The sequence below is a fragment of the Podarcis bocagei genome (genome assembly GCF_964188305.1).
Source record: "Podarcis bocagei genome assembly, chromosome: 8".
NCBI classification, from domain to species: Eukaryota; Metazoa; Chordata; class Lepidosauria; order Squamata; family Lacertidae; genus Podarcis; species Podarcis bocagei.
Genome location: NC_138133.1, coordinates 12,331,446 through 12,359,374, shown reverse-complemented (window position 1 = coordinate 12,359,374; position 27,929 = coordinate 12,331,446). Strand labels below are relative to the sequence as shown.

General features: G+C 44.2%; 1 protein-coding gene across 1 annotated transcript in view; it reads left to right on the top strand.

Annotated features, from left to right (window-relative positions):
- Window positions 1-27,929, top strand: part of CTNND2 (catenin delta 2) — a 552,484-nt gene that overhangs the window by 330,013 nt on the left and 194,542 nt on the right. The window contains exon 10 of the mRNA XM_081206065.1: window positions 571-823. Coding sequence (XP_081062191.1) covers window positions 571-823 — 253 coding nt within the window. The remainder of the gene's footprint in view (window positions 1-570; window positions 824-27,929) is intronic.

Below are 27,929 nucleotides of genomic sequence, written 5' to 3'. Positions count from 1 at the left end.
AAATAAGCAGCTCCTTGATTACATTGTGGCTATTAATTAATAACCAATGGGTTATGTTCCACTTCTAATGCAGGCAGATAATCTGAATACAGTCTTGGGACATTTGAAGGTTTGATATGGAAAAACACTGTTAATGCAATTTATATGCATTGTCTTCATTATTCCTGTGTAATCTTAGCATGAAGAAGAACGTGGCAGATGATCTGCAAGGGACTACAGTTCCTAGGTAGCAGTTTTGCCTTTTTTTTAAGTGTTCCAAGTTTGGCAACTGATAAAGTCGCACTGTGATGTCTAGGGGTTTTGTTTGTGTACGTATTTACCTATGGCTAGTATTCTTGAACATGCTATGAAGCAGTTTACTCTTCTGGCTAAGAGATGTGATGCTTCATTTAAAGCTTTTCATTTGAACTGTGTTTCATGATGATTTCAGGAATGACAATGTTCTTTTTTTCTCGTTCTTTTCAAACCCCTGTTTATATGTGTGTATTTTTTTCCTCTGCCTAGACCTGGTTAACCATTTCTGTGAACAGGTCCTCAATTTTTTACTTTGTCCCTACTTTCCTGTCGTAGCCCCATCTTCCCCTGGTGTCGACTCCGTACCCTTACAGCGCACAGGCAGTCAACACGGCTCACAGAACGCAACAGCGACCTTCCAGAGGGCCAGCTATGCAGCCGGCCCAGCCGCCAATTACGCAGACCCCTACCGACAGCTGCAGTATTGTCCTTCTGTTGAATCGCCATACAGCAAATCTGGACCAGCCATCCCACCTGAGGGAACCTTGGCTAGGTCACCTTCAATTGATAGCATTCAGAAAGATCCCAGGTGGGTAAAACCTTACTTCTATCTACAGCTGTATGAACTCATAAAGAGGTTTGCAGCGGCAACCGGTTTCATATTTTACAAGTGTGTTGTGTTGTGTTGTTTTATTTAATCAGATAAACCAACCGGTCGCTTGAGGTTCTTGCTTTGACTGCTGTTTGGTTAGCACTTTTGCAACAGAGTTGCCTCTTTAACAACAAAAATCGGGAAAGTGTTTTGGTGCTCCTCCGTGAAATCTTCTGTGAAAATACTTTTTTACAAACACATTGCATGCATTTGATCTAATAATTAAAGGAGATTGTATTACTATTTTTGGATTATTTTAATGATTACCCATTAACAAAGAAAATTACTGTTTGGGTGTCTATAAAGATGAATAGTTTTGTAAAAAAAAAAAAGCTACCAGTTCAGCTGGAGTAAAGAGAGTGAGAATGTTTCTATTATCATAGGGACATTTAATTCAGTGTATAAATGTTTGAGCTGGGATTACCGAAGTATGTGCAAAAGACCCTTATTCAAAAAGAATGTGACTGATTTACTTCCATTGGCAGGTGGTGTGACTTTCATGGTTTTTATGCAGAACAAATCTTCAAAAGCTCAACATGCAGGGGTAAAAACACACACAAAAAGCTTCATTCACTATTAACCCCCCCCCCCGATGCATTCAAAGTTTTAAACTTTGATGGCAAATTCAGTAGACTAGTAGCTTGTGTTTCTACTTGGAATCTGAAAAAGTTGGGTTTCATACCTTATGATAAAATTTCACCTCTGTTTGCTCTTGATGTCTTTCATGTTCAGTTTGTGAATGGATCGGTGTTTAACAGTTCAGACGGATAATTATTAGCCGTGTTTCGGGATTCAGTTGAACGTGGGTAGAATGAAACTGTAGGTGGAGTAAGGGTCACATGTAAGCCAGTCCCCAGCACCCTATGTTTCTCTTCTGAATTTTGCATGGTTAGTGCAAAGGTCTGAAGGTGATTTTTTTAAGCACATTCAATTGAGCACACTTAGAAACCTCCGAGTTTGAGGTGGAGTTTTCATGTGTGCCCCTGCCCTGTCCTCATGTCCATGTGAATGCCTGAACACAGTTATGGGCTCAGTATTGTTTAAAATGCATTTTTGCATGCAGGAGAAATCTTCTTGACAATTAACAGCTTGCCTGTATTGTTAGAAAATTGTAAACTGCCTTGTGCATAGTAATATAGAAAGGTGGTATACGAATTAAAAGTGAAAAATAAAAATATTTTGGACACTAGAGAGAGAATAATACAGTGGTACCTCGCAAGACGAATGCCTCGCAAGAAGAAAAACGCGCAAGACGAAAGAGTTTTCCGTTTTTTGAGTCGTTCCGCAAGACGAATTTCCCCATGGGCTTGCTTCACAAGACGAAACGTCTTGCGAGTTCTTGCGAGTTTGTTTCCTTTTTCTTAAAGCCGCTAAGCCGCTAATAGCCGTGCTTCGCAAGACGAAAAAACCGCAAGACGAAGAGACTCGCGGAACGGATTAATTTCGTCTTGCGAGGCACCACTGTTTAGCAGCCATGGATAAAGAGAACTGTCAAGTTACAATGCACATTCCTATTTCCGTCCAACATTGTCTTAGGCCATTGTTATATGGCCTCTGTACTATTTTCCTTGTTTTATTTTACAGTGTTCCTTGATATTTTGCATATTTCTCTTAATTTTTGCATAGATCTTCCTTTCCTTGGAACTTTTTTATGTTGTGCATAAAACTCTTTCCATAAAGAACAACTTCTTGTAAGTAATAATACAGTGTGCTAAAGTTTATGAAGCTTAATTTGCACACCTGCGCAGATACACATGACCTTTTGAAAAAAGCTTGCGGCTAACACATATTTGTAACACCACTTTGAAAGATCCTGGTTCTATTTTGTGCTTTGGCAAAGTTTTACCTACATTAACAGTTAAGAGAGGTTTGGCCTTAATTCAGATAGTTCTTGTCTCTTCTCTTATTTTAAAGGCTGGTTCATTTGTTGACGTGAAACCCTTACGTGATGACTTTATAGTTTTTATGTTGTGAAGTATTTGTGTGACCAACGCTTCATGTATAATATTCAGTCCTTGCTGTGTTCTGTTTTGTTACGTCTCTAAGGGGAAAGGAGATAAATATCCTATATTCTCTGCGGACCATTAATGCTTACATTTGTATTGCTGCTATCTAAAAAAAAATGCTGTGTATATTATCCACCACTTCATTATTTTTCATAGGAAAAATGGAATTCATTATGATAAGCAGCAATTAACACCTTTATTGCCATGAAAGTGACGTGAGATTAAAATATGGAGCGAAAGGCTTTGCTTTTTAAGATAATAATAATAATAATAATAATAATAATAATAATAATAATAATAATAATAATAATTTATTATTTATACCCCGCCCATCTGGCTGGGCCTCCCCAGCCACTCTGGGCGGCTTCCATAAAAACCAAAAATACAGTAAAATGTCACACGTTAAAAACTTCCCTGAACAGGGCTGCCTTAAGATGTCTCCTGAATGTCAGATAGTTGTTTATCGCTTTGACATCTGCTGGAAGGGTGTTCCACAGGGCGGGCGCCACTACCGAGAAGGCCCTCTGCCTGGTTCCCTGTAGCTTTGCTTCTCGCAGTGAGGGAACCGCCAGAAGGCCCTCGGCGCTGGACCTCAGCGTCCGGGCAGACTGATGGGGGTGGAGACGCTCCTTCAGGTATACTGGACCGAGGCCGTTTAGGGCTTTAAAGGTCAGCACCAACACTTTGAATTGTGCTCGGAAACGTACTGGGAGCCAATGCAGGTCTTTCAAGACCGGTGTTATATGGTCTCGGCGGCCGCTCCCAGTCACCAGTCTAGCTGCCGCATTCTGGATTAGTTGTAGTTTCCGCGTCGCCTTCAAAGGTAGCCCCACGTAGAGCGCATTGCAGTAGTCCAAGCGGGAGATAACCAGAGCATGCACCACTCTGGCGAGACAGTCCGCAGGCAGATAGGGTCTCAGCCTACGTACCAGATGGAGCTGGTAAACAGCTGCCCTGGACACAGATTTGACCTGTGCCTCCATGGACAGCCGTGAGTCCAAAATGACTCCCAGGCTGCGCACCTGGTCCTTCAGGGGCACAGTTACCCCATTCAGGACCAGGGAATCCTCCACACCTGCCCGCCTCCTGTCCCCCAAAAACAGTACTTCTGTCTTGTCAGGATTCAACCTCAATCTGTTAGCCGCCATCCATCCTCCAACCGCCTCCAGACACTCACACAGGACCTTCACCGCCTTCACTGGTTCTGATTTAAAAGAGAGGTAGAGCTGGGTGTCATCCGCATACTGATGAACACCCAGCCCAAACCTCCTGATGATCTCTCCCAGCGGCTTCATATAGATGTTAAAAAGCATGGGGGAGAGGACAGAACCCTGAGGCACCCCACAAGTGAGGGCCCAAGGGTCTGAACACTCATCCCCCACCACCACTTTCTGAACACGGCCCAGGAGGAAGGAGCGGAACCACTGTATAACAGTGCCCCCAGCTCCCAGCCCCTCAAGACGGTCCAGAAGGATGCTATGGTCGATGGTATCAAACGCCGCTGAGAGATCCAGCAGAACTAGGAAACAGCTCTCACCTTTGTCCCTAGCCCGCCGGAGATCATCAACCAGTGCGACCAAGGCAGTTTCAGTCCCATGATGAGGCCTGAATCCCGACTGGAAGGGATCCAAATGGTCCGCTTCTTCCAGGCGTGCCTGGAGTTGTTCAGCAACCACTCGCTCAATCACCTTGCCCAGGAATGGAAGATTTGAGACTGGGCGATAGTTGGCCATCGTGGCCGCATCTAAAGATGGTTTTTTAAGAAGCGGTTTAATAACCGCCTCTTTCAGCGGGTCTGGGAAGGCTCCCTCACGGAGGGAAGCATTCACCACCCCACGAAGCCCATCGCCCAGTCCTTCCCGGCTAGCTTTTATAAGCCAGGATGGGCAAGGATCCAGGAGACAGGTGGTTGGTTTCACTCGTCCAAGCAGCCTGTCCACATCCTCGGAGGTAACAGATTGAAATTGATCCCACTCAACTTGACTAGACAGAACTCTAGCACTCTCCCGCCCCGGCCCTGCTCCCACGGTGGAGTCTACTTCTTCCCGAATCTGGGCGATTTTATCTGCAAAAAACTTTGCAAAATCATTGCAGGAGAACATGTGGCCCGTACTGGGCCCTGATGTTGCAGGTGGTTCCGCTAAATTGTGAACCACCTGAAAAAGTCTCCTGCTGCTGTTTTCTGCAGATGCAATAGAGGCGGTGAAGAAATTCTTCTTCGCCGTCGCTATCGCCACTTGGTAGGCTCGACGTTGAGCTCTAACCTGTGTCCGGTCAGATTCGGAATGAGTTATCCGCCACCGGCGCTCTAGCAGTCTCAACGATTGTTTCATTGCCCTCAGATCCGTGGAAAACCACGGGGCTGTCCGGGCTCCATGCAATCGGAGAGGGCGCTTCGGAGCCAAACAGTCAATAGCCCTGGTTAACTCCACATTCCAGCGGGCCACCAGGGAATCGGCTGAAAGGCCATCAACATGGGATAAAGCATCCCCTACCACTCTCTGGAAACCATTTGGATCCATTAAGTGGCGGGGGCGGACCATCCGAATTGGTCCCACCTCCCTGCAGAGGGGATGGGTCGCAGAGAAGTCCAGTTGCACCAGGAAGTGATCTGACCATGGCACTTCTTTCATTTCGCTTTTACTTAGTGTCAGATCACCAACATCCATAGAGGTAAACACCAGGTCCAAGGCATGTCCACGGCTATGGGTTGGGCCAGACTTATTCAGGGACAGCCCCATGGAGGCCATGCTTTCCACGAAGTCCCGAGCGGCCCCTTGTAAGGTCGTGTCGGCATGGATGTTAAAATCCCCTAGGACGACCAGGCTAGGTGTCTCCAGGAGAACATCCGCCACGACCTGGAGCAGCTCGGGCAGGGAATCCTTGGTGCAGCGGGGAGGTCGGTACACCAAAAGGAATCCTGTACTGCCCCTATTGCCCAACTTCCAGAACATGCACTCAGAAAACTGGGTCTTCCCAATAGGACGCCTGGTGCAAACTAATGACTTCCTAAAAATCACTGCAACCCCCCCTCCCCGCCCACGTGACCTGGGTTGCTGTGCGTAAGAGAAACCTGGTGGACAAGCAGCGGCAAGGACAGGCCCATCTGCTTCATCCAACCAAGTCTCTGTTACACATGCCAGGTCAAATCCTCCATCCATGATCAAGTCATGGATGGCAGTGGTCTTACGAATCATTGACCTGGCATTGCACAGCAGCACCTTCAGGTCACGTGGGTATCCCTTGCTGATTCTAGTATCCATCCGGACAGGACCAGACCCGGAGGCAGGGATAGTCCTCAGACAACGACTAAACCTGCCTCCTCTGTAATGACATGGTCTGGTCTTAGCGTAACTCCTCCTCCTACCCGTGATCACTGAGATCGGTTGTCCCAGTGCATCCCCCCCTGTGGAACATGCCCCAGCCATTTTGTGGGCTGGGGCCCACTCCCCGGCAGCCCTGAACCCTCCCCCTAAAAACAAAATAACAACTTAAACAAACAAATAAAACAATACAAACAAAAAAATGTAAAAATTACAAAAACATCAAAATAAAAAAAATAATAATTCCCCAAGCCCAACCAAACATCCATCCCACCCCCACCCCCCACATACAAAAAATCCAAAGAAAATTTTTAAAAAACATTTTAAAAACACTCTGTGCCTCTCCGGCAGTAACAACTGTCCTAGTGAGGCCTGTCAGGCCCCGCCCCGGGCCAGGTGGTAAGTGGCAGGGAGGAGCAGGGCCCTCAGGCACTCACTCAGGGGACTCCTCCTGGGCAGCAGGCAGCAAGCAGCACACAGTCCTTGTGAGGCTTCAGGCCCCGCCCCAGGCCAGATGGTAAGTGGCAAAAGCAGGGCCCACAAGCACTCACTCAGGGAGTCTTCCTGGGCAGCAGGCCGCAAGCAGCACGCAGTCCTTATGAGGCCCCAGGCCCCGCCCCAAGCCAGATGGTAAGTGGCCAAAGCAGGGCCCACAAGCACTCACTCAGGGAGTCTTCCTGGGCAGCAGGCCGCAAGCAGCACGCAGTCCTTGTGAGGCCCCAGGCCCCGCCCCAAGCCAGATGGTAAGTGGCAAAAGCAGGGCCCACAAGCACTCACTCAGGGAGTCTTCCTGGGCAGCAGGCCGCAAGCAGCACGCAGTCCTTGTGAGGCCCCAGGCCCCGCCCCAAGCCAGATGGTAAGTGGCAAAAGCAGGGCCCACAAGCACTCACTCAGGGAGTCTTCCTGGGCAGCAGGCCGCAAGCAGCACGCAGTCCTTGTGAGGCCCCAGGCCCCGCCCCAAGCCAGATGGTAAGTGGCCAAAGCAGGGCCCACAAGCACTCACTCAGGGAGTCTTCCTGGGCAGCAGGCCGCAAGCAGCACGCAGTCCTTATGAGGCCCCAGGCCCCGCCCCAAGCCAGATGGTAAGTGGCAAAAGCAGGGCCCACAAGCACTCACTCAGGGAGTCTTCCTGGGCAGCAGGCCGCAAGCAGCACGCAGTCCTTGTGAGGCCCCAGGCCCCGCCCCAAGCCAGATGGTAAGTGGCAAAAGCAGGGCCCACAAGCACTCACTCAGGGAGTCTTCCTGGGCAGCAGGCCGCAAGCAGCACGCAGTCCTTGTGAGGCCCCAGGCCCCGCCCCAAGCCAGATGGTAAGTGGCCAAAGCAGGGCCCACAAGCACTCACTCAGGGAGTCTTCCTGGGCAGCAGGCCGCAAGCAGCACGCAGTCCTTATGAGGCCCCAGGCCCCGCCCCAAGCCAGATGGTAAGTGGCAAAAGCAGGGCCCACAAGCACTCACTCAGGGAGTCTTCCTGGGCAGCAGGCCGCAAGCAGCACGCAGTCCTTGTGAGGCCCCAGGCCCCGCCCCAAGCCAGATGGTAAGTGGCAAAAGCAGGGCCCACAAGCACTCACTCAGGGAGTCTTCCTGGGCAGCAGGCCGCAAGCAGCACGCAGTCCTTGTGAGGCCCCAGGCCCCGCCCCAAGCCAGATGGTAAGTGGCAAAAGCAGGGCCCACAAGCACTCACTCAGGGAGTCTTCCTGGGCAGCAGGCCGCAAGCAGCACGCAGTCCTTGTGAGGCCCCAGGCCCCGCCCCAGGCCAGATGGTAAGTGGCAGGAGCAGGGCCCTCAGACACTCACTCAGGGAGTCTTCCTGGGCAGCAGGCCGCAAGCAGCACGCAGTCCTTATGAGGCCCCAGGCCCCGCCCCAAGCCAGATGGTAAGTGGCAAAAGCAGGGCCCACAAGCACTCACTCAGGGAGTCTTCCTGGGCAGCAGGCAGCAAGCAGCACGCAGTCCTTGTGAGGCCCCAGGCCCCGCCCCAAGCCAGATGGTAAGTGGCCAAAGCAGGGCCCACAAGCACTCACTCAGGGAGTCTTCCTGGGCAGCAGGCCGCAAGCAGCACGCAGTCCTTATGAGGCCCCAGGCCCCGCCCCAAGCCAGATGGTAAGTGGCAAAAGCAGGGCCCACAAGCACTCACTCAGGGGAGTCTTCCTGGGCAGCAGGCAGCAAGCAGCACGCAGTCCTTGTGAGGCCCCAGGCCCCGCCCCAAGCCAGATGGTAAGTGGCAAAAGCAGGGCCCACAAGCACTCACTCAGGGAGTCTTCCTGGGCAGCAGGCCGCAAGCAGCACGCAGTCCTTGTGAGGCCCCAGGCCCCGCCCCAAGCCAGATGGTAAGTGGCAAAAGCAGGGCCCACAAGCACTCACTCAGGGAGTCTTCCTGGGCAGCAGGCCGCAAGCAGCACGCAGTCCTTGTGAGGCCCCAGGCCCCGCCCCAAGCCAGATGGTAAGTGGCCAAAGCAGGGCCCACAAGCACTCACTCAGGGAGTCTTCCTGGGCAGCAGGCCGCAAGCAGCACGCAGTCCTTATGAGGCCCCAGGCCCCGCCCCAAGCCAGATGGTAAGTGGCAAAAGCAGGGCCCACAAGCACTCACTCAGGGAGATGTTCCTGGGGAGCCCTTAAAATATATCTGTTTTATGTTCTTTTGGGTTTATAGGGAAATAATATGGGAGATCATTATGAGGTCAACTAGAACATAAACTGTAGCGTGTCTCCTACTTGCTTAATTTTAAAACAGTATGCTAGGAGGATTCAGGTAGACATAAATAATGGCGAAACAGGTCGTTGTGGGAAGAGGTGGTTTTCCTCTGTGGCCTTTGGGTCCCTCCTACTTTTCTGCTCTCGCCCATCATGTCCTTCAGAGACTGACAGATTTGGCAGAACAAGGCTGCACCAGCCTTAAAATAGCCTTTTTGCAATTAACAGCTATTTGCTGCATCTTTCTTTCTTCCCTCAGGGTAGATATTTCTTATGCTGTCACTTGTTCTTAATGCTGTAGAGTCTGCACAGCTTTACAGGCACCTATCAGTACTTATCCAGTCACTGAATGCTAGAAGGAATTTGGCACCGTATTCCTACCGCTTGTGCCAGGGCAACAGCTCAACAACATGTAATATCCTGTTTTGCCCCATTGCATTGAAGCAGCAGTTGTGTATCCCAGCCAAAACACTTATTTGGTGACATAATTATGAAGGAAGGCTGGGAGGGAAAACAAACCAATTTAAATATATAGCTGTGAAAACAACAGTAGAGTTTCCAGACAACTTGTCGAATTCTCTCCTATGTATATTCCCTCCTTCAATTCTGCTATGTGTATCTTTTGGCTAGATCATACTTACATGGGGAGTAGCAGACATTGCTAAAAATCAAGGTGGATTTGATGTAAATCAAATCAATTTAAATCAGTAGTCAGTAAGACTTGATTTAAATCACTAGTTAGTAAGACTTGATTTATTTTAACAGAAAAACTCATTCTTGCTGGTATCATCTTAATATTTACAACTAGATGAAGGTTTCATTTTTGGAATAATAAATTTTCAGAGTAGTTTTTGCAGTTATATCAAAAATTACTGATTTGGTTATACTATTAGAAATACATAGATGGATAATTATGAAATTATTGTGAGGTTTAATAAGTTAACTGTTTATATTTGGACAACTTTTCTGCTATACTTTATTGGAAGGAGAAAAATAATCATTTCCTTAATAACAATTTATAAACAATTTATTTAACTAAAGCAATAACATTATGGCATATGTATCCATGTTTGTTAACTGATGTGGTTAAACTTAAAAGAAGAAAAAGACTGAGTTTTAGCACACATGGAAAACCTAAAACAAATCCTTATTTTCTGATGAATAACCTTTGGACTAAAATGTAAAGTAATATTTTCCCTCCAAAAGCATTTTATTTTATTTTAAAAATCCAATTTAAATATTAAAAAATCCAATTCAATTTTTTTAAAAAAATCTGATTTATTTATTTATAAAAAATCAATTATCTTTATCCACCCTGCTAAAAATATAAAAGCATACCACAAGAAATAATTTGAATCCATTAGGAGCAGGAGAACAGCTAGGGAGGTGGTTGAACCATTGAATGACAAGGGAGTCAAATATGTGCTGAAGGAGAATAAGGAGATAAAAAAAAGGTGAGTGAATTATTTGGCTCTGACTTCAAAGTGGAAGATAGAGGACAAACCCCTGTTTCTAAACTAACTTTCGTGGGAAGGGCGTCTGAGGAACTCAGGCAAAAGCATTGACAGAAAATGATGTTATAGGCTTTATAGGTAAACTGACAAAACACCATGTCTTAAGTGGCAGCTGCCTGAGAGTTTTTAATCTAAAACTGCTCATCTTCTTACAAAGTTTGTAACTTGCCCGTAAGATCAGCTTGTGTACCTGAAGAATGGGAAGTGGCCAGTGTAAAACCAGTTTTTTTTAAAGGGAGCTTGGAAATTACAGGTCAACTACCTTAATATATTTTATGGGGAAATGGGTGGAATATATTGTTAAAGATAAAACTGTATATAAAAGAACAAGACTCGCTGAATGAGTCTTCTTTGAGGGTAAGCCCTGTCTCACTAACATATTAGAGTTATTCAAGAATACTGACAAGCATATGGCTTAGGCGTGATTCAGTTGGTATTATCTATGTAGACTTTCAAAAAGCATTTGACAAAGCACTTCACCAAAGACTCCCAAGTAAGCTTAGCAGTTGTGAAATTAGAGGATAGGTACTAGTATAGATCTGTAACTGGTTAAGAAGAAAGTAGGAAAAAATAGCTTCTTAAACAATTTAGGCCCATTAAACACAGTAAAATGTTTTGTTTTTTTGTAAGCATGCATAGAATTGTGACGTGTATTTTATGATGATGAAGAAGAAGAAGAGGAGGAGGAGGAGGAGTTTGCACTTGATATCCCGCCTTTTACTCCCTTAAGGAGTCTCAAAGCGGCTGACAATCTCCCTTCCCCCACAACAGACACTTTGTGAGGTGAGTGAGGCTGAGAGACTTCAGAGAAGTGTGACTAGCCCAAGGTCACCCAGCAGCTGCATGTGGAGGAGTGGAGATGCGAACCCGGTTCCTCAGATTACGAGTCCACCGCTCTTAACCACTACACCACGCTGGCTCTCTTAGTACCTCCCTTTTTATTTCCTAGCACTTGGTTTCAGATTCAGCCATGCAATTCCGTTGTCCTCTGGCATCAAAAAAGATCACATGAGCCAATAATCTGTTAACAAGGGATATAATGAAACAGTAACATCACATAGTTGCACATAAAACGTATCACCCAATGACAGAGATAATAATTTACAAAGGTGCTAACAATGAGTTCTAGAGAGTTTTAAACCTGTAAATGTAGCACTGGTGGGCTCATTACTAACAACAACAGTGTCATTCTTTTATAACGAAATCATAATTTTAAATATTAACAATATGCAGAATTTGTGATAGCATTCAAAATAAGTCACAAGTTGGGATGCCAGGAAAGTAAATTGGACAATTTAAGGAGCGCTCCCAGGTGAACTTCTTCACCGATGAAAATCACAATAAATAAGCAGGAAATGCCTAATGTGCAAATTAGGAAACATTTCTCCATCTTCTGTAAAAGAGAATGTGCATTGCCTGCCATACTCTATAGTCTTAATTCGGCTTGTGCAGTAACCAACATAGGATGATTTAATCTTAATCAGTGTTGTATTTGCAAAGCCAATAGAAAAACCAGAGCTCCCAATATAATGACTTTCCTGAACGTAATTTAGAAAATAATATGCTAGAAAGATAAACATTTAAGAAGCCAGGAACACTAATCAAAAAGTAACATTGTGGGAAGTTGTTCACCTTCCATGCGATAAGAATCACTTGAGGGAACAAGAACGGCCTCTCTCCCATGTGACCTTCCTCATGTTGAAGAAGTTAACTTCTTCTCTACTCATGTAGGCTCTAGGGCTGGGCGATATCTGGTTTTCAACATCGTGATATGTCACCATCTAAGCATCATGATGTATCACAATGTCTGGAATAAGGAAATAACTATGTAGAGGCGAACATTGTAGGGCTGGGTGATACCTGGTTTTCAGCATCATGACATATCACCAGTTAAGCATCACGATATACTGATATAACACAATATCTGAAATAAGAATGGTGCTATGTAGAGGCAATGGATGGCTTCACAGTTTTTCACACATCGTGATTTTTGCATAGCGCGCAGACACACAGAAACATCATAAATATATTTCCAAGTCAAAAATTATGACACCGAAATCACAATATGGACTTCAAGCTGGTTTTGGATGATATATCGCCCAGCCTTAGTAGGCTTTCTGTGAAGGCCCTGAGAGTGCAGAGTTCTGAATCATCTGAAGAACTTGCATGAGTAAAACAGGCTCCCCACTGCACAAGTTACCCCGCCAAAGCATGGAAGGTAATGGGGACACGGCAGAAGGAGAGTGGCCTGCTGTCCTCCTCAACATGATTCAGATTGCACGGTGGTGGGGCTGAGAGTGAGCGCCTGTCTAGAGCATCTGTGTTAAACAGATACAGTCATACCTCAGGTTGAATGCGCTTCTAGTTGAGCGCGTTCGAGTTGCGCTCCGTGGCAACCCGGAAGTAACAGAGTGCGTTACTTCTGGGTTTCGCCGCATGCGCAGACGCTCAAAATGATGTCACGCGTGTGTGCAGAAGCGGCGAAAAGCGACGCGCGCAGACGTGCCATCGCTAGATACGTTTGCTTCTGGATGTGAACGGGGCTCCGGAACGGATCTCGTTCGTATCCAGAGGTACCACTGTACTGATTGCTGAAGCAGCTGGCAAACCATAGCAGGGAAAGCAAAGACTTTGGAGTTGAAGGGACCTGGGTACAACTGTGCATGTTGGAGGAAATTTCTGCCCCAGTTAACGTAAGTGAAACATCCATTGCGTATATTGAGTGTATCTGAAATTACACTGACGTCTTGCAAAAGTGGTAGGCAAGGAAGGCAAAATAACACACATATTTTTGAATTGACTGTTAGTGTTGTCTTAGAACAATTATGTACAAAAATATTTTTCCCAGAAAAATGAATATAGTTTGCATTGATTAGTTATATGTTTCAATCAAGTGCAGTGCTATGAATTTTTTTCCCCTTGCCAGAAGATTTCATTAGGATTTTCTGTAGAATCTAAATTTTGGGGTCATAGCTTTGAACTCTTTTCTAAAGCCTATAGAAAGAATCCTGTAACTTCTGAAGGTTCTCCTTCCCTTAAGCCTGAACTTTCTCAGAGGCACTACGGTGAACAGATCAGTTACTTCCTTAAGTCCTCAGTTGTAGTGGCATTACTTTATTTGCTGAGCCCTTTGATTTCTTGTTCGCAGCCTGCTTTATTTAGACTCTAAAGATCCAAACCCAATGCTTAACCAAACTCGCTCTTCCTTTGTATCGGCTTAGCGCTGGGTTCCTGCTTCAAAGGCTGGTTGTTGGCTACGTTGGGAGCTGCACAAAGCAGGCTTTGGCTGAGCCCCCACCCTTTTAGACAAGCTTTGCCTTTCCCTGCATATCAGCCTGGTGCTTTCTCTAAAGGAGGCTCCCCACTTCTCCTTTATAGCAACCATTATGCCCTTTGGATGACCAAAACCTAAAAAGAGTAAATCTGGTCTGAATTTTTGAGGGGAACGCAGAAATCTGTTTAGTGCAGGGAATATATGTGGTAAGTAGCAGCTGTGATTTATTGCTATTTTTATTTTAAAAACACACATTTGTGCACCATTTCATTGTAGGCTACTTTATTAGATTGAACCCTCTGACCCTATAAAGCAAACGTTGTGCTTGGAAGCCCTTTAATAGTCTACTGAATTTAATCATGGAAAGTCTTCTCCTGTAGTGTTCATTGAATAGTCTTATCACTCCCCAAATAGCATACGGGCATAAGCCGCCTCTTCCAACACTGCTGATCTAGACACACTTCCTTAACTGCTTTATGACACTTCTTTGAGTCCTGTTGAAGTCTCTGGATACCTCTTTTGATGCTTATGGAAATTCACATTCGCTTCCAGGATTACCTGTTAGTAGCACTTCATTACTTCTTGATTGGGACAAATGATATTCAGGGAATGATGGAATCAGTGAAGATTGGGTGGAGTGCTTGCACAAGCTGGAGGGCACTGAAGGCTGCTCTGGGGAGGAGATTTGGGAAGATCCTGTTGCATGAGAGGACCTCTTCTCATGGCAACTATCAGCCCATTACAGGGCCACTGCAATTATTAAAGTTATGTGACCTTTTCTTCATATTACCAATGAGTTAATTTCTAATCTAAACGTGTGTTTAGACTGGAGTGTATTGACTTGTCTAATTGCAGCATCATGGAACATGAAATCATGCCAGCATTACATTAGTATCACTAACAGCATTGCTGACAGATCCATATTTTTGGACTGCGCTGTAAAAAATACTGGTCTACATCAAAGTTTTTGCAAGCTACACTGCGTCCATTTAACTTGCTCACCTCCCTCCTCCTCCTGGTTTGCCACTTGTCCATTAACAATTAAAGTTAGATGCCATATCATCCAATTAATAGTTTTTTTCCTGGGGAGAGGGAATGCCTGTTAAGCTGTTTCAAATCTATAGTGCAGATAGCAGACTTGGCAGCTTCAGCTATTTTTATCTGTTTCTGTATATTTGCATTAGGAGAAAATAGCACTATAACTAGCTGCCTGGCTAACTGTACTGCTGCTTTTTTCCCCTTTTTGCAAAGTCTTTTAAATTCATTTTATGAGGTATATAAAGCTGAGAGAATGGTTAATGGCAGATGAAAATTTAAAAATGAAAAACAAAACTATAAATAGGCGTGTAGAATGAGTATAGGTGCACATGGGGTAAAATAACAAAAGTCCCAAGTAAAGAATATTAGCGTTATCTGATTATCAAGTATAGTTCCAGATATTCAAGGCTTGTTGTGACAAGAGTTGCCTTGAAAATGGTGGTATAGGTGGTTTGTATAGGTGGTTAATTACTTCTGAGACATTGGTTGCAGAAGATTCACACACACACACAAACACACACACACAATCCCAAAACCATGTATTTACATTCGTCTGTTCATTCATCATTAGTTTTGTACTTGGAGATATTGTCTGCTTCAAAGACATCTGAACTTTTAGACTCCAAAGATCCAAACTAAGTAAGCTCACTCTTCATATGCTGGGTTCCTGGTTTGCCTCCTGAATTTGTTGTAATAATAATAATAATAATAATAATAATAATAATAATAATAATAATAATAATAATAATAATAATAATTTATTTGTACCCCGCCCATCTGGCTGGGTTTCCCCAGCCACTCTGGGCGGCTTCCACAGAAAGCACCTATTCTTCCCCTTCACATTTGAGAGCTGAGGAAAATGCAGGACAAACCACCCATTTTCCTCTCCTTACCAGCTGGCACAAGCAGTGTTCAGGGTCCTTCAGTGTCTCTTGTAAATAGAGAACATACGTTTGCCTTATCTTAGAAAGTTGATAAACCAAGGGTACAAAAGTCCACTGAATAGTACAATGCAATTTATAATGTTTTAACTTTCAAAGTGCTTTTAAATGTGTGTGTGTGTTTAAATTTTGTCCTCACAACATATTTCAAACAATTTGTTGATCACGTTCATAGATGAAGAAAGCCACTAATAAAGACTGTGGGGCATGATGAGAGTTTGGTATCCAGTCTTCATATGTCCATTTGACATCTGTCTGTTGGTTCACAGCATAACAACAGTTCCTCACAGTAAAAACATTGGAGGAAAATGAAAATGTTTTCTCGTTTAAACTAAATTAAATAGACTTCCTTGATGCTCTAAGTCAGGCACCCCCAAACTCGGTTCTCCAGATGTTTTGGGACTACAACTCCCATCATCCCTAGCTAACAGGACCAGTGGTCAAGGATGATGGTAATTGTAGTCCCAAAACATCTGGAGGGCCGAGTTTGGGGATGCTTGCACTAAGGCCCTTGTTTAATTTCTTGTTACTTATCTGGTAGCAACCACTTTAAGACTTTTTACCGTTTTGACTTTTCATTATATATTCACCCTGCAAATTTACTAGAAAGGTATTTCAGAGTTCTAAAAAAGAAGAAGGTTAAATTAATACTCCCATTCACTTAGCATACTAAGTGGATAAATTTGTGGGTGCGTAAAACTCAGGTGCTGCTGTTCCTTAAATAGCCAGATGGTAGCTTTTGTAGGTCATTTGATGGGATGTTTAGGGAACTGAGTAGGAGCGACACACTGGGGAAAGGGTAAACCTTGTAGTTAGAAACATTTCAGAAGCATATATGCATCTGTTTCTGAGCAAATTGTAGTAGTGATGAACAATCGGACTATGGAATACAGAAACAAAAAGCTGTTGGCTATGCAGCCATTTTTAAAATTCCATCTAGGGGGTGATTTGTAAACCTTTAATTGAGGTTGGGTAGGTGTTGACATATTGAGTAATAGATTCTTGCTCTTTAACTGTGTTGATGGAATCAAATAGATGAGGTTAAAAAGTCTCCTGGACTTTTTCTGTTTTTTAAATTGGGAAGGCCTTGGTGTAAATTCTCTTTCACTCAAAAGGGAAATTAAGTAAGGGGAGAAGATGTATAGCAATTAGTTTTCCTTACTAGTGAATACCAGTAACAGTGTGCTTGGTAAGGCAGAGCTGCCTTCTCAACACTGGTGTGTCGTTTACTGCTTGTCTGAATGGGGCTGAACAGCTGAAGGGAGTGGGCTGTTCAATCTATGCTGTTCATTTTCTTGAAGATTGCAACAGCAGCAGTAAAGGTTCTTCCTCATCTACCTGTTGTATATGTAAGGGACCCCTGACCATTAGGTCCAGTCGTGGCCGACTCTGGGGTTGCGGCGCTCATCTCGCTTTACTGGCTGAGGGAGCTGGCATACAGCTTCCGGGTTGTGGCCAGCATGACTAAGCCGCTTCTGGCAAACCAGAGCAGCGCACAGAAATGCCGTTTACCTTCCCGCAGGAGCAGTACCTATTTATCTACTTGCACTTTGATGTGCTTTCGAACTGCTAGGTTGGCAGGAGCAGGGACCGAGTAACGGGAGCTCACCCCGTCGCGGGGATTCGAACCGCCGACCTTCTGATCAGCAAGCCCTAGGCTCTGTGGTTTAACCCACAGCGCCACCTGCGTCCCGTTGTATATGTACTTGAATGCAATTATGGGACTGGTGCTGAAATCTTAGGAGACCCCCTTTTTTGCCACAGATGTCAGCATTCAGCCAGCAATCTTCTATCAAGCCAACTGGGTAATATTGAAGTTGCCTTGGTGGAGTGCCCTTGGGATTCTTTGAGAGTCATATTTCATGTATTGTTCTAGAGGGTGTGGGGGGGGGGAGAGTGTCAGTTCATGTAGATGTAGGAGGGGAAGGAGATGAAAGTGATAAAAAGCCCCAAAAGTCAAGTTCCGGCCCAGTCATTGGCGCAATTTTTTTTTGAAAACCAGCAGTCACCCTGTTCCCTAGATGCAAGGCTATGGGTGTGTATGACTTGCTTCTGGACAGAGATCTGTTTAAGGTTTAACTGTACAGTATATGGTTTCATTTGCTTTAAGTGTTAACATTATATAGTTGCATGATATTTTAGAATGGAATCGGTATTCAAACTGTAGTCATAAAGTGATTGAGATGGTGACATGGAAGATTTCATTTCAAGTACATCTAAACAAAGAGACAAACGTTTCACTGTAGAAGAATGTCAGTACGTTCCTGAGCAAATTTCCTTACTTGTTTACTTTTTTTACCCTGCTTTTCAGACAATTGTCTCCCAAAGTGCCGCACGTCAGTAATAAAAGAGTGAGAGACAGGCCCTGCCATCAGGCTTGCAAACTAGAAAGATGAGACCCACAAGGGAAAGGGAAGGATGGGAAAAGGTCCACTAAAATTTACACCTAGCTTTAATTTGCAAGAACGTTCATTGCTTCCTAGTTTGCATTATTTAATTTGATATTAGGTGTCTTGGAAATTAAAATTACTCTCCGGCCTGTTAGAATTTTTGATTTCACCCTCTCAAGCGTTTCTCAGTTTAAGCAATTGCCCTTGCCCCCAGTGTACATGCCTTTATAACAGACATTCTTCAAATGTTACAATTGCCCCCCTAGAGATTAACACTCTTTGAAGGTAGCACTGTTTATGTTGTAAGTGTAGGTTTCTGAATAGCCAGGTGCTTCTGGCAAGGAATAATTGCCTCCAGGCAACCAGGCTGAGAAATGTCTCTCTCCAACTTGCACATATACCCCAGCCCCTTCCAGGCCGTGCAAATTAGCACAGCTGTGTGTAAGCAAGTGAACAATAAAATAGATGTGTAGGTTAGTAACTGTTGTGGAAGGAGAAAGCTCGGAGAGCCTGCTTATGACTTTCCTTGAACAACTGTCTTGTGAGGTAGGCCAGTCATGCCCAAAGACTATCCCGTGTTGTGGCTACCGTCTTCCCCTCTTAATACCTGCAGTCCCAAATGGGAGGAAATTCTGGTAGGTCAAAACAATTGCTTGTAAGGGGGCTCCCGAGACAGGATGTCCTGCATTTGTTGGTCAAATCCTTCTCAATTTAACAGGAAAGACACGGCTAGCTTCCAGCTGTCTCCCTCACCCTGGGGTTCAGCACAGCCTGCTCTTTCCCCCTGTGAAATTCCACCTTTTCAAACAGGTAGGATTCACCCAGAGCCAAGGAGATTACACTAATCCATATTGTTGGACATAAAGACACTTGGACCTCAACAGCTGTACAGAGTTTGATTAAGAATAAAATAAGAAAAGGAAGACGACAAACAACTGGGCAGAAGAATACTGAGAATGGGATAGCTGAAGTTTATCTTATTCTGATCTTGCTCCTTACAAACAGGTCTCATGATTAGCACAGCATAGATGGCAGGTGAGGGACAAAAAATGTGGACTGTAGTCCATATTTAAGGGCTCAGGACCCACATGGTTGCTGAATGACAGTTGGCTCTATTCAGCATATCATAGGACATACTCTTAACACCTTTCAATGGTGCAGGAAGATAGCCCCTTCTCAGATCCAAAAAAGTTGCAGCTATCTGCAGTTTTAGAAATTAGCCAAGCGCATTTTGCTACTGACATGGGTCCAGTTGTGACTAGGCAGAGATTTGTGGGCCGAGTACATTTCCGAGCACAATTCAAAGTGTTGGTGTTGACATTTAAAGCCCTAAACATCCTCGGCCCAGTATACCTGAAGGAGCATCTCCACCCCCATCGTTCTGCCCAGATGCTGAGGTCCAGTGCCAAGGGCCTTCTGGCGGTTCCCTCGCTGTGAGAAGCAAAGCTACAGACAGAGGGCCTTCTTGGTAGTGGTGCCTGCCTTGCGGAATGCCCTCCCATCGGAAGTCAAAGAGATAAACAACTACCTGACATTTAGAAGACATCTGAAGGCAGCCCTGTTCAGGGAAGTTTTTTAATGTGTGACATTTTAATGTATTTTTGATCTTCGTTGGAAGCCACCCAGAGTGGCTGGGGATTATTATTATTATTATTATTATTATTATTATTAGCGCCAGGTTGGTGACCACAGTTTAAAAACCTCTTCCTTAGTACATAACTAGTACCATTTCCGTTTCCACTGTGTATGTTTCTCCTCCTTGCATACTGGGACAAATGAATTATTGTAAGAGCAAGGTACAGTCAAACAATGTAGTTGAGATCATAGACTTGTAGAATTGTAGGTTTGAAAGGGACCCCAAGGGTCATCCAGTCCAACAATCCATTCTGGTGACCGTAACCTAGATTTAAAGTGTCCTTTGGCACCTCCCTTATATATTTGAGTTTCTAACACTGGCTACCTGGTGATAAGCTTTGCCAGGATTTCTTGACCTTCCCACCAGGTATAATTTATTATTTCCCTACCAGACAGGATTTAATAAAGAAAACTTCTGGATATTAGAAGGCACGTGCCTTGTCCACTAAGTATAGCAGGGGAAGGAGACTAGATATATGTCACAGTAACTTCTTTGGAATGACTTGCAAGAGTGTTGAGTTGTACGAAATGCGACGAAGCTTTTTCAGTGCCGGGTTGCAGACTAAATACACCTGTATGAGCTGCAGCTATTCCATGCATGTCATGCTCGCAGCATAAGTTATGATCCAGGAAGCGAAAAACTACCGAGCATCTATTCTGGCCTGTTAGTTACCCTGCCCCCTCCTCTTTCTCCTACACTCCCCCCCCCATTCTCAAACAGGCAGCAAAAGCAGGAATATTTACTAATCTCCTTACATGGCTAATGGTCCTTCAGCTGTGAGATTCTTCTCTGGGAGTCCGCATGTTCATTCAGTCCCAGTAAACCATAGTTTGGCTTACTGTGCCATGAGAACCAAACCTGTTTTGGCTTTGGTGGAGGAGAAGGACTTCTTCTCAAAAAGGAAGATGAAAGATTAATTAATCCCGTGCAGAAAATTGTTAAAAGCAGACCTCAGCGTTTGCAGTTTTGGGCTCTAGTAGTGGATTTGGGATCTAGGTTTATTGTGAACTCCCCAGGAAGTACATCTGTCAGTTGCTAAATCATCGTCACAATCAGTGCTGTTTTTCTAGAAATAGAAGCGCCGGAACTCACCATGAACACCTTTTCTGGCAATGGCGCGCATTTGAAAGGTGCCGGAGTTCTGGTGAGTTCCGACTGAACAAAAGCCCTAATCACAACAATAATCAGTTTATTTGTATGCCACTTGCCTGTAATAGTGCTCAAAGTGGCTCACAACACTTTGACCAATAGTAAAAATAGCAATTTAAAAAAAAGAACAGAACAATGATAAATAATCATAATGTCAATAAATACAGTAAAGCCATGCAAAAACAGTACAAATAAGCTGTGCTTCTAGAGTTCTGTTACTTTCTTTTTCCATGTAAAATAAAAATTCCAGGTTCTGTGTAGGTTTTTTTAAAGGAATTTTCCTCATTGCATCTATTAATTTGTATAATTTTAAGGCCTGCTTTTGGTTTATACATACCACAAATGGCCCAATATTAACCAGGACCTAATCCCTCCCTACCAATACTCAGTTTTGTGTGCAATAGGCTTCAGGGATTGTCCCTTCAAAAAAGGAGACAAGCCAAGATGAAAGAATTGCAAATAAAAGGCCGGGTGGAGAATCCCATGGTGTACTTCAACATATACGCATTAAGATTACACTAGTGTTAAGTGGATTCTGTAACCTCCCCTGTGAGAAATGGGAACTATTTTTGCCCGACAGCTACAGAACTCACTACCTGTAACAAAATGTTCTTTCCAAGTTACTAACAGGGTAGCTGTTAGTTTGAAAAAGAAAAGAAAAAAGAAAAAAGAGAGAGAGCAAGATTAAATTTAGGCAAGTACAGTATGGGTCGATACCCTTTTATTTCGCTCATTTTTCTAGCTCTGCTTGCTATAGAATAGCATGGAAGAAAACATGCTTCTGAAATGTTCTGCTAGCACAGAAGGTTAATGGATGTTTTCAGAATTCAGATTGGCTTGTCACTTGAGGTGCTTGCTTCAGGTTATATAAAATCTAATGTCTCATTAACTTTGAATGTCTTGCAAAGGAAACTTGTATGTGAAAGAATAACAAGGGCCTGCCAGAAATAAAAACGGAGACGCGCAGCCTCCATTTCCAGCACACACAGCATTGAACAAAATTGCAAGACTGTTGGTGACTTCAAATATACAAATGTTTCATTGAATTCCTGCCCCGCCCCCCGACATACATTATTCAAAGGTTTTTTCCAAGTATTGGGCAATTTACATTCTCAGCATAACAATGTTTAGGTGTGTGTTCCTAGAGAATTTGGCTGAAATACTTCATAGAAAAGAAACAGCCATTCCTTTCCCACTCCTGCATACAAATTTGTATAAAGGTAAAGGTATAGGGACCCCTGACCATTAGGTCCAGTTGTGACCGACTCTGGGGTCGCGGTGCTCATCTCGCTTTATTGGCCGAGGGAGCCGGCGTACAGCTTCCGGGTCATGTGGCCAGCATGACTAAGCCGCTTCTGGCGAACCAGAGCAGCACATGGAAACGCCGTTTACCTTCCCACCGGAGCGGTACCTATTTATCTACTTACACTCTGACGTGCTTTCGAACTGCTAGGTTGGCAGGAGCAGGGACCAAGCAACGGGAGCTCACCCCGTTGCGGGGATTCAAACTGCCGACCTTCTGATCGGCAAGTCCTAGGCTCTGTGGTTTAACCCACAGCGCCACCTGCATCCCTACAAATTTGTATACATGCATGTATATTTTTTGAGATGGATGCAAGCAGGTATCTGTCTGAAGGCATCTCTAAAAGTAACATAAGTTAGCTTGCTAGCTGTGCAATGGACCATTCTCACATGAAAGAGATGTGTGTGTGTAAGGCCATTTTAACATCCTTCGTTATTTGCATTCAGCATCTAAAGCAGTGGCAATTGTGTGTTCAGACCCAGAAACCTCCCCCCTAAATAAATTCACACTTGACTCAAATTTTTGGTTTGGTTTTTGGCAGAATTTAGGCCACAACTTTATTGATTACAGAAAGTGACTGGTTGCATAGGCTCTGGTTCGACTAGCTCCCTGCCATGCAGGTAGCGTTGACCCAGGGTTCCAGCATAGGTCAGCCAAGGGTGAACACCTGGATAAGTGGAAAGCTGGGAAGGGGCTAACTCCGCCACCCAAATGTCCCCCTGGACTCAGGCACGGGCACAATCCCCTCTCAGGGGTTGACCAAACCATTGAGTCCCTGGATTCCTTTAACAGAATACCCTTCACATAGGGATGGTGAGAGCGTTCTCCCATCCCTATCACATGAACCAGAGCCTATCTGCAACCTTACAAGTTGTGACGATTTGCTACGCGGCAGGCGAAACCCAAATGGCAACAGCCAGTCAGCCAAGTGGGGAAAATTCCTGCCGTGCTCCTGTCCCAATGACAGACGGCACACAACAGAATACCAAGGTCAAGCGCAAAGCCCTGAAAGTAGGGAGAGGTGGGCGGGTTTTCTGAATGCACATGCCTAAAGAGGAAGCTCTGAGTCACATGCATGGTCATAAATAGGTCCCTCAAACCATTTGGACTGCGTCCCATTGGCCAGATTGCACCCAGCTACGAGGGACCTACCAATCGGGTGTTGTGGCTGACCAATCGTACCCACCCACAACACAAGGTGCCGGTTTTCCAGGTCTCACCGCAATACGTGCCTTCTTTAAGGGAGGACCCGATTTATTATCCACAGTGGTTCTAGGGGCTGTAGGGAGCCAGCCTTTGTATCTCTACACATCTGGAAGATTTTAGATTCTCTGTGTTTGAACGAACTGAGCCAGGTACTGGTTGTTCACATTTTTTCAGGTAAGAATTCTGAAATGCCTGCTAAATGGCCTTCCAACCGCCTGAGCCTGTTAGTTCCCTTAGAGGTCACTGACTGAAGAGACACAAGCAGAGGCCGTCCAATGAGTAGTCCCAAGACTGAAAGCTGCACCTTTACATTCCTGATACTCCTTCAGCTTTGAAGTCCCTTTGAATTCATTTTGTTTTATAAATGTTTAAGCAAATGAAAGCTTGGAGGCCGGGATTCTGGCTGTTGTTAGGCTTGCTGAGGAGATAGAAGAGCTTATTTGAGATCTTGGAGCAGTTTAAATGCTGCAGTCTTGTCACTGAACAAGCACCCACTTCATAGTCTCTTGGATAGCTGTTACCTTACCTTGCCTTGTCATGTCTTGACCCTTTGAGGCTATTTAGTATGCCACCTGGCATGGGGCAAGACTCTTATGAAGGCCACTGGTACCAATTAAAGTGGAAATCAAGAGGTCTCAGGATGAGCTGTAATATACAGACAAAGGTCAGCTTCCAGTTTTATATGGCAACCTCTCCAGCCTCCATCACAAATTCAGGGAAGAACACAGTACTGAAAAGCTTGTACCTCTTTGATACAGTACAGGGAATTCTTGTAACTTCTGTTAGCGAACTTCTGTTAGCAGACACATGTTTCACTCACATACGTTTGAAGGGTCTTGTGTATTATTTAAGTTCTATTCTCCCCTTCATCCCTAAGGAGCCATGGGCAGAAAACACAGAACATCTTCTAAAAATAATTCCAATACAGATGCAAACTGGGGGGTGGGATCCTTATTTTAAATAAAAAAATAAATAAACTTGTTGCAAGAGTTGGAAGGTACCCTGAGGGTCCTGTGATTTAACCCCCTGCAACGCAGGAATCTCAATGCACAGTCGGTCTCCCATTGAAACCACACCAGACTTTCCTTAGCTTTTCAGACGTGCTAGTACTGTAGTTTTATTGCTGCACCACTAGGACGACAACAGAGATGTGTTCAGGCATTTGGACACTGGCAATAGTACATTTTAGCAGAATTATCCGGTAGCTCGCACAGATCTCAAAATGGGGATAATGTTTACTGAATACGCACACATGATAAAAAAATATGTGTGTTTAATACTGCCATGAGACATGCACATCCTTTGTGGCAATGGGGAATAGTTTAGTAATTCTAACCAAGACTAAACCTACATATGCACACCATATGCAGAAGAAGCAAGCAAGCAAGCAAGCAAGCTCATGAGGCATAAAATGAGGAGGGGGGAGTAACTGAAGGGGTAGGTGGAAAGTTGTGGGGGGTCTTGGAAGAAAGGCTCAGAGAGGCACACTGATCTGCTCTTTTTGGGCTCCCATTGCAAGTTAGGCTTCAGACATGAGCATTAAGGCAGCATGGGGTTTTTTTGCATTAGTTTTACTCTTGATTTCTAACTTTCCTTTCACATGACAGTACCTGTTGCAATATTGAACCGTGGCTTTTGAACTGATACACCAACAAGTCACGCTAATTCTTAAATGGTGGGGAATGTACCCAAATTTTGTCAACACAAGACATGGTTAAGAAGGGGCTAAAAACTGATCCCCCCCCCCCCGGAAGCAAAAAATACAGAAATGAGTGCAGAACATCAGAAAGGCTGAATAAACTGCTATTGGAATACAGCCACAGGCTTTGTAATATTGTGGATTTATGATGGTGTGGTGATTTTAATGGTTGTGAGTTGCCCTAAGTGATGTCAGGGTGGAAATGTTCTTTTACCCAACACTTAATGTAAATAAATAAGCTTCTATTAACTGTTGACTTGTTTTGTTTCGTACCTGATGGCTTACCCTGCCTTTCTTCCATCATGAAACTCAAGGCAGTATCTGTGGCATTCATGTTTGGTACCCAGATCCAGAGCTACATTACTTGATCAAGCAAAGATGCTGACTATATACCACTTTGAGCATCTTTTTTGACACATAACTCTGAGCTTAAGTGTAGATTTCTAAACACTGCTTCTATTACCACACCAATAATAAGTAATTCCCTAAAACATGATTGTCACATATTCCTTCTCTGCTTTTGGCAGCCGGTGTGCTGTCATTTCCCCATAACATTTCTATTAACTGTTGATTAGAGAGTCCCACTCCAATTTCTTCAGATGTTGTAACCAAATCTTGCTCAGTAATGTTGTGGAATAAGCTGTGGAACAGCTGGGAGGCTGTATTAGTAAGAACTTTATATGGCATTTTTTTACATTTGATATATAAGTCAAACTTAATGCAATACTCTTTGTGCAGGCATGGTACTAGATTTTTTTCCTTCTAGAACTGGTGTATAGACAGGGAAATTGCAAACCTCAGTGTACACTTCTCATTCCACTCGAGTGCATAAACATTTCTTTTAAAAATGAAGCATAAAAATCCTGCAACCCTATACACACCTACCTGGAAGTAAGCCCTATTGAACTCAATGGGACTTCTGTATAGGTTTGTTCTTTGGATCATATGAATTTATATTCCTTGTGATGAAAAGCATTGCTGGTTCTTATATGACCCCAGTTGTTAATTGCTTCCAGTTTCTTTGTCTCTGAGAAAATGTGAAGTCTAAGTGGAAAGAGATGTGAGAAAATTAGTCATTCTTTGATGCATTTCATCAGTATTAGTGGATTTCTTGGGGAAAGATGACTATGACAATGAATTCTATTAATTGTTCAAATTGGAATTCAAATTTCAGTGAGGCTGTTGGTTTATGGAAGAGATCTCATTACAGCTTGGAGATACTGAATATGTACAAAAGTGAGACTTTATTTCTGTGCATTTATGAACATATATTTATGAAAGAATGTGAAGGGCAAGTATTGCTTTTATTGAAACATGAATGAAACGTTAATAGTGGATTACTTGGCTGTTAGGTTGCCTGTGATCACTTCACTCTTGACTCTGTCACAGAATCTCTGGTTGTAGTAAAGGCAGGTATGCTCCCTTGTTTTGTAAGTTATCTTTAGTAAATAAAGTTGAATATTGAATCAGTAGTTAGTGAGAAATGCCTACATTGGACTTCTATGAAGTTTGGGCAAGTAAGTATTCAGTTAGCATACACACATCAGTAATGGCAAGTATTTGCTGATTAGATTTTCAGCACTTACCATATTTTTCGCCCTATAGGCCGCGCCGGACCATAGGACGCACCTTGTTTTAGAGGGGGAGAACAAAAAAAAAGATTCTCCCCCTCTCTGCTCAGCGCCCCTTCAGTGAAGCGGCAGGAGAAATGGAGCCCCTTACATTTCTCCTCCCGCTTGGCTGAAGGGGCGCTGCGAAGCTCTCCCTCTCTGCTGAAGCTAGGAGAGTCTTGCTCTCCTGGCTTCAGCGAAAGGCACCTGAAGCCTGCGGAGCGCAGCGGGAACTCGCACTGCTCTCCAAATGCTCCAGACGGCTATCCCTGAAGCCTGGAGAGTGAGAGGGGTTGGTGCGCACTGACCCCTCTCGCTCTCCAGGCTTCAGCGATACCAACGCGAAGCCTCCGGAGTGTGGAGGGAGCGCTCCCTCTGTGCTTCGGAGGCTTCGCGTTGCTATCGCTGAAGCCAAGAAGCCTGCATTCACTCCATAGGATGCACACACATTTCCCCTTAATTTTTGGAGGGGGAAAAGTGTGTCCTATGGAGCGAAAAATACGGTACATCTCTTATGGAAATATCACCAGCAAATGAAGTAACATTATCCAAATGTTTGAGGTCTTAATTTGCAGCACGGTGCTTCTTGAGCTCTAATTTCTAACTTTCTCAATATTCACTCTAATTTCCTGCAGCTAAGGTTGTCTGCTGTTGACCCAAGTTATATGAGCTGCTTCCTTATCAGTAGTAGCTACTCACTTATTGCCATAATGCTGCCGTTAACATCTTTAAAATTCCACCTGCTATTTTACATAACCTTTGAAGAGATGTAGTTAATAGAAGAGCTTAACTTTAAATTTTGAACGAATGTGTAAGACCCATTGAAATCAGCAAATCCCTAGATGCAGCAGCCTTTACAATTGCTAATTCAAATAATTTGTTATGCTTCTTATTTTAAAGTCAGTGAATTGGAATAACAATTCTGTGCACCTGTATATGTGTGTGTTTAAAGCCATTCACATAGAAACCAGTCTCCCACCTGTATCTAATAAATGTGCTGACTAGGAAGGATTTGAGCATGTGATACATTTGATAATGTAGCTCTACTCTAAATTAATTCATCATGGTAGTTTATCTGCGAGTTGTAGGATTTGGTTACATTTTTAATAGCAATTTGAGGGTCCCATACTCCAGCTGTTTCCTAAAACTGTTAATTCCTACTTTCGTAACATCTCCCTTGGCCAGCTCCAATCCGTCAATCGCTTAATTGTACTACAAAAGGTTGAGAAAGTCAAAAACAGCCAGGTAGTATGTATATCAGTTC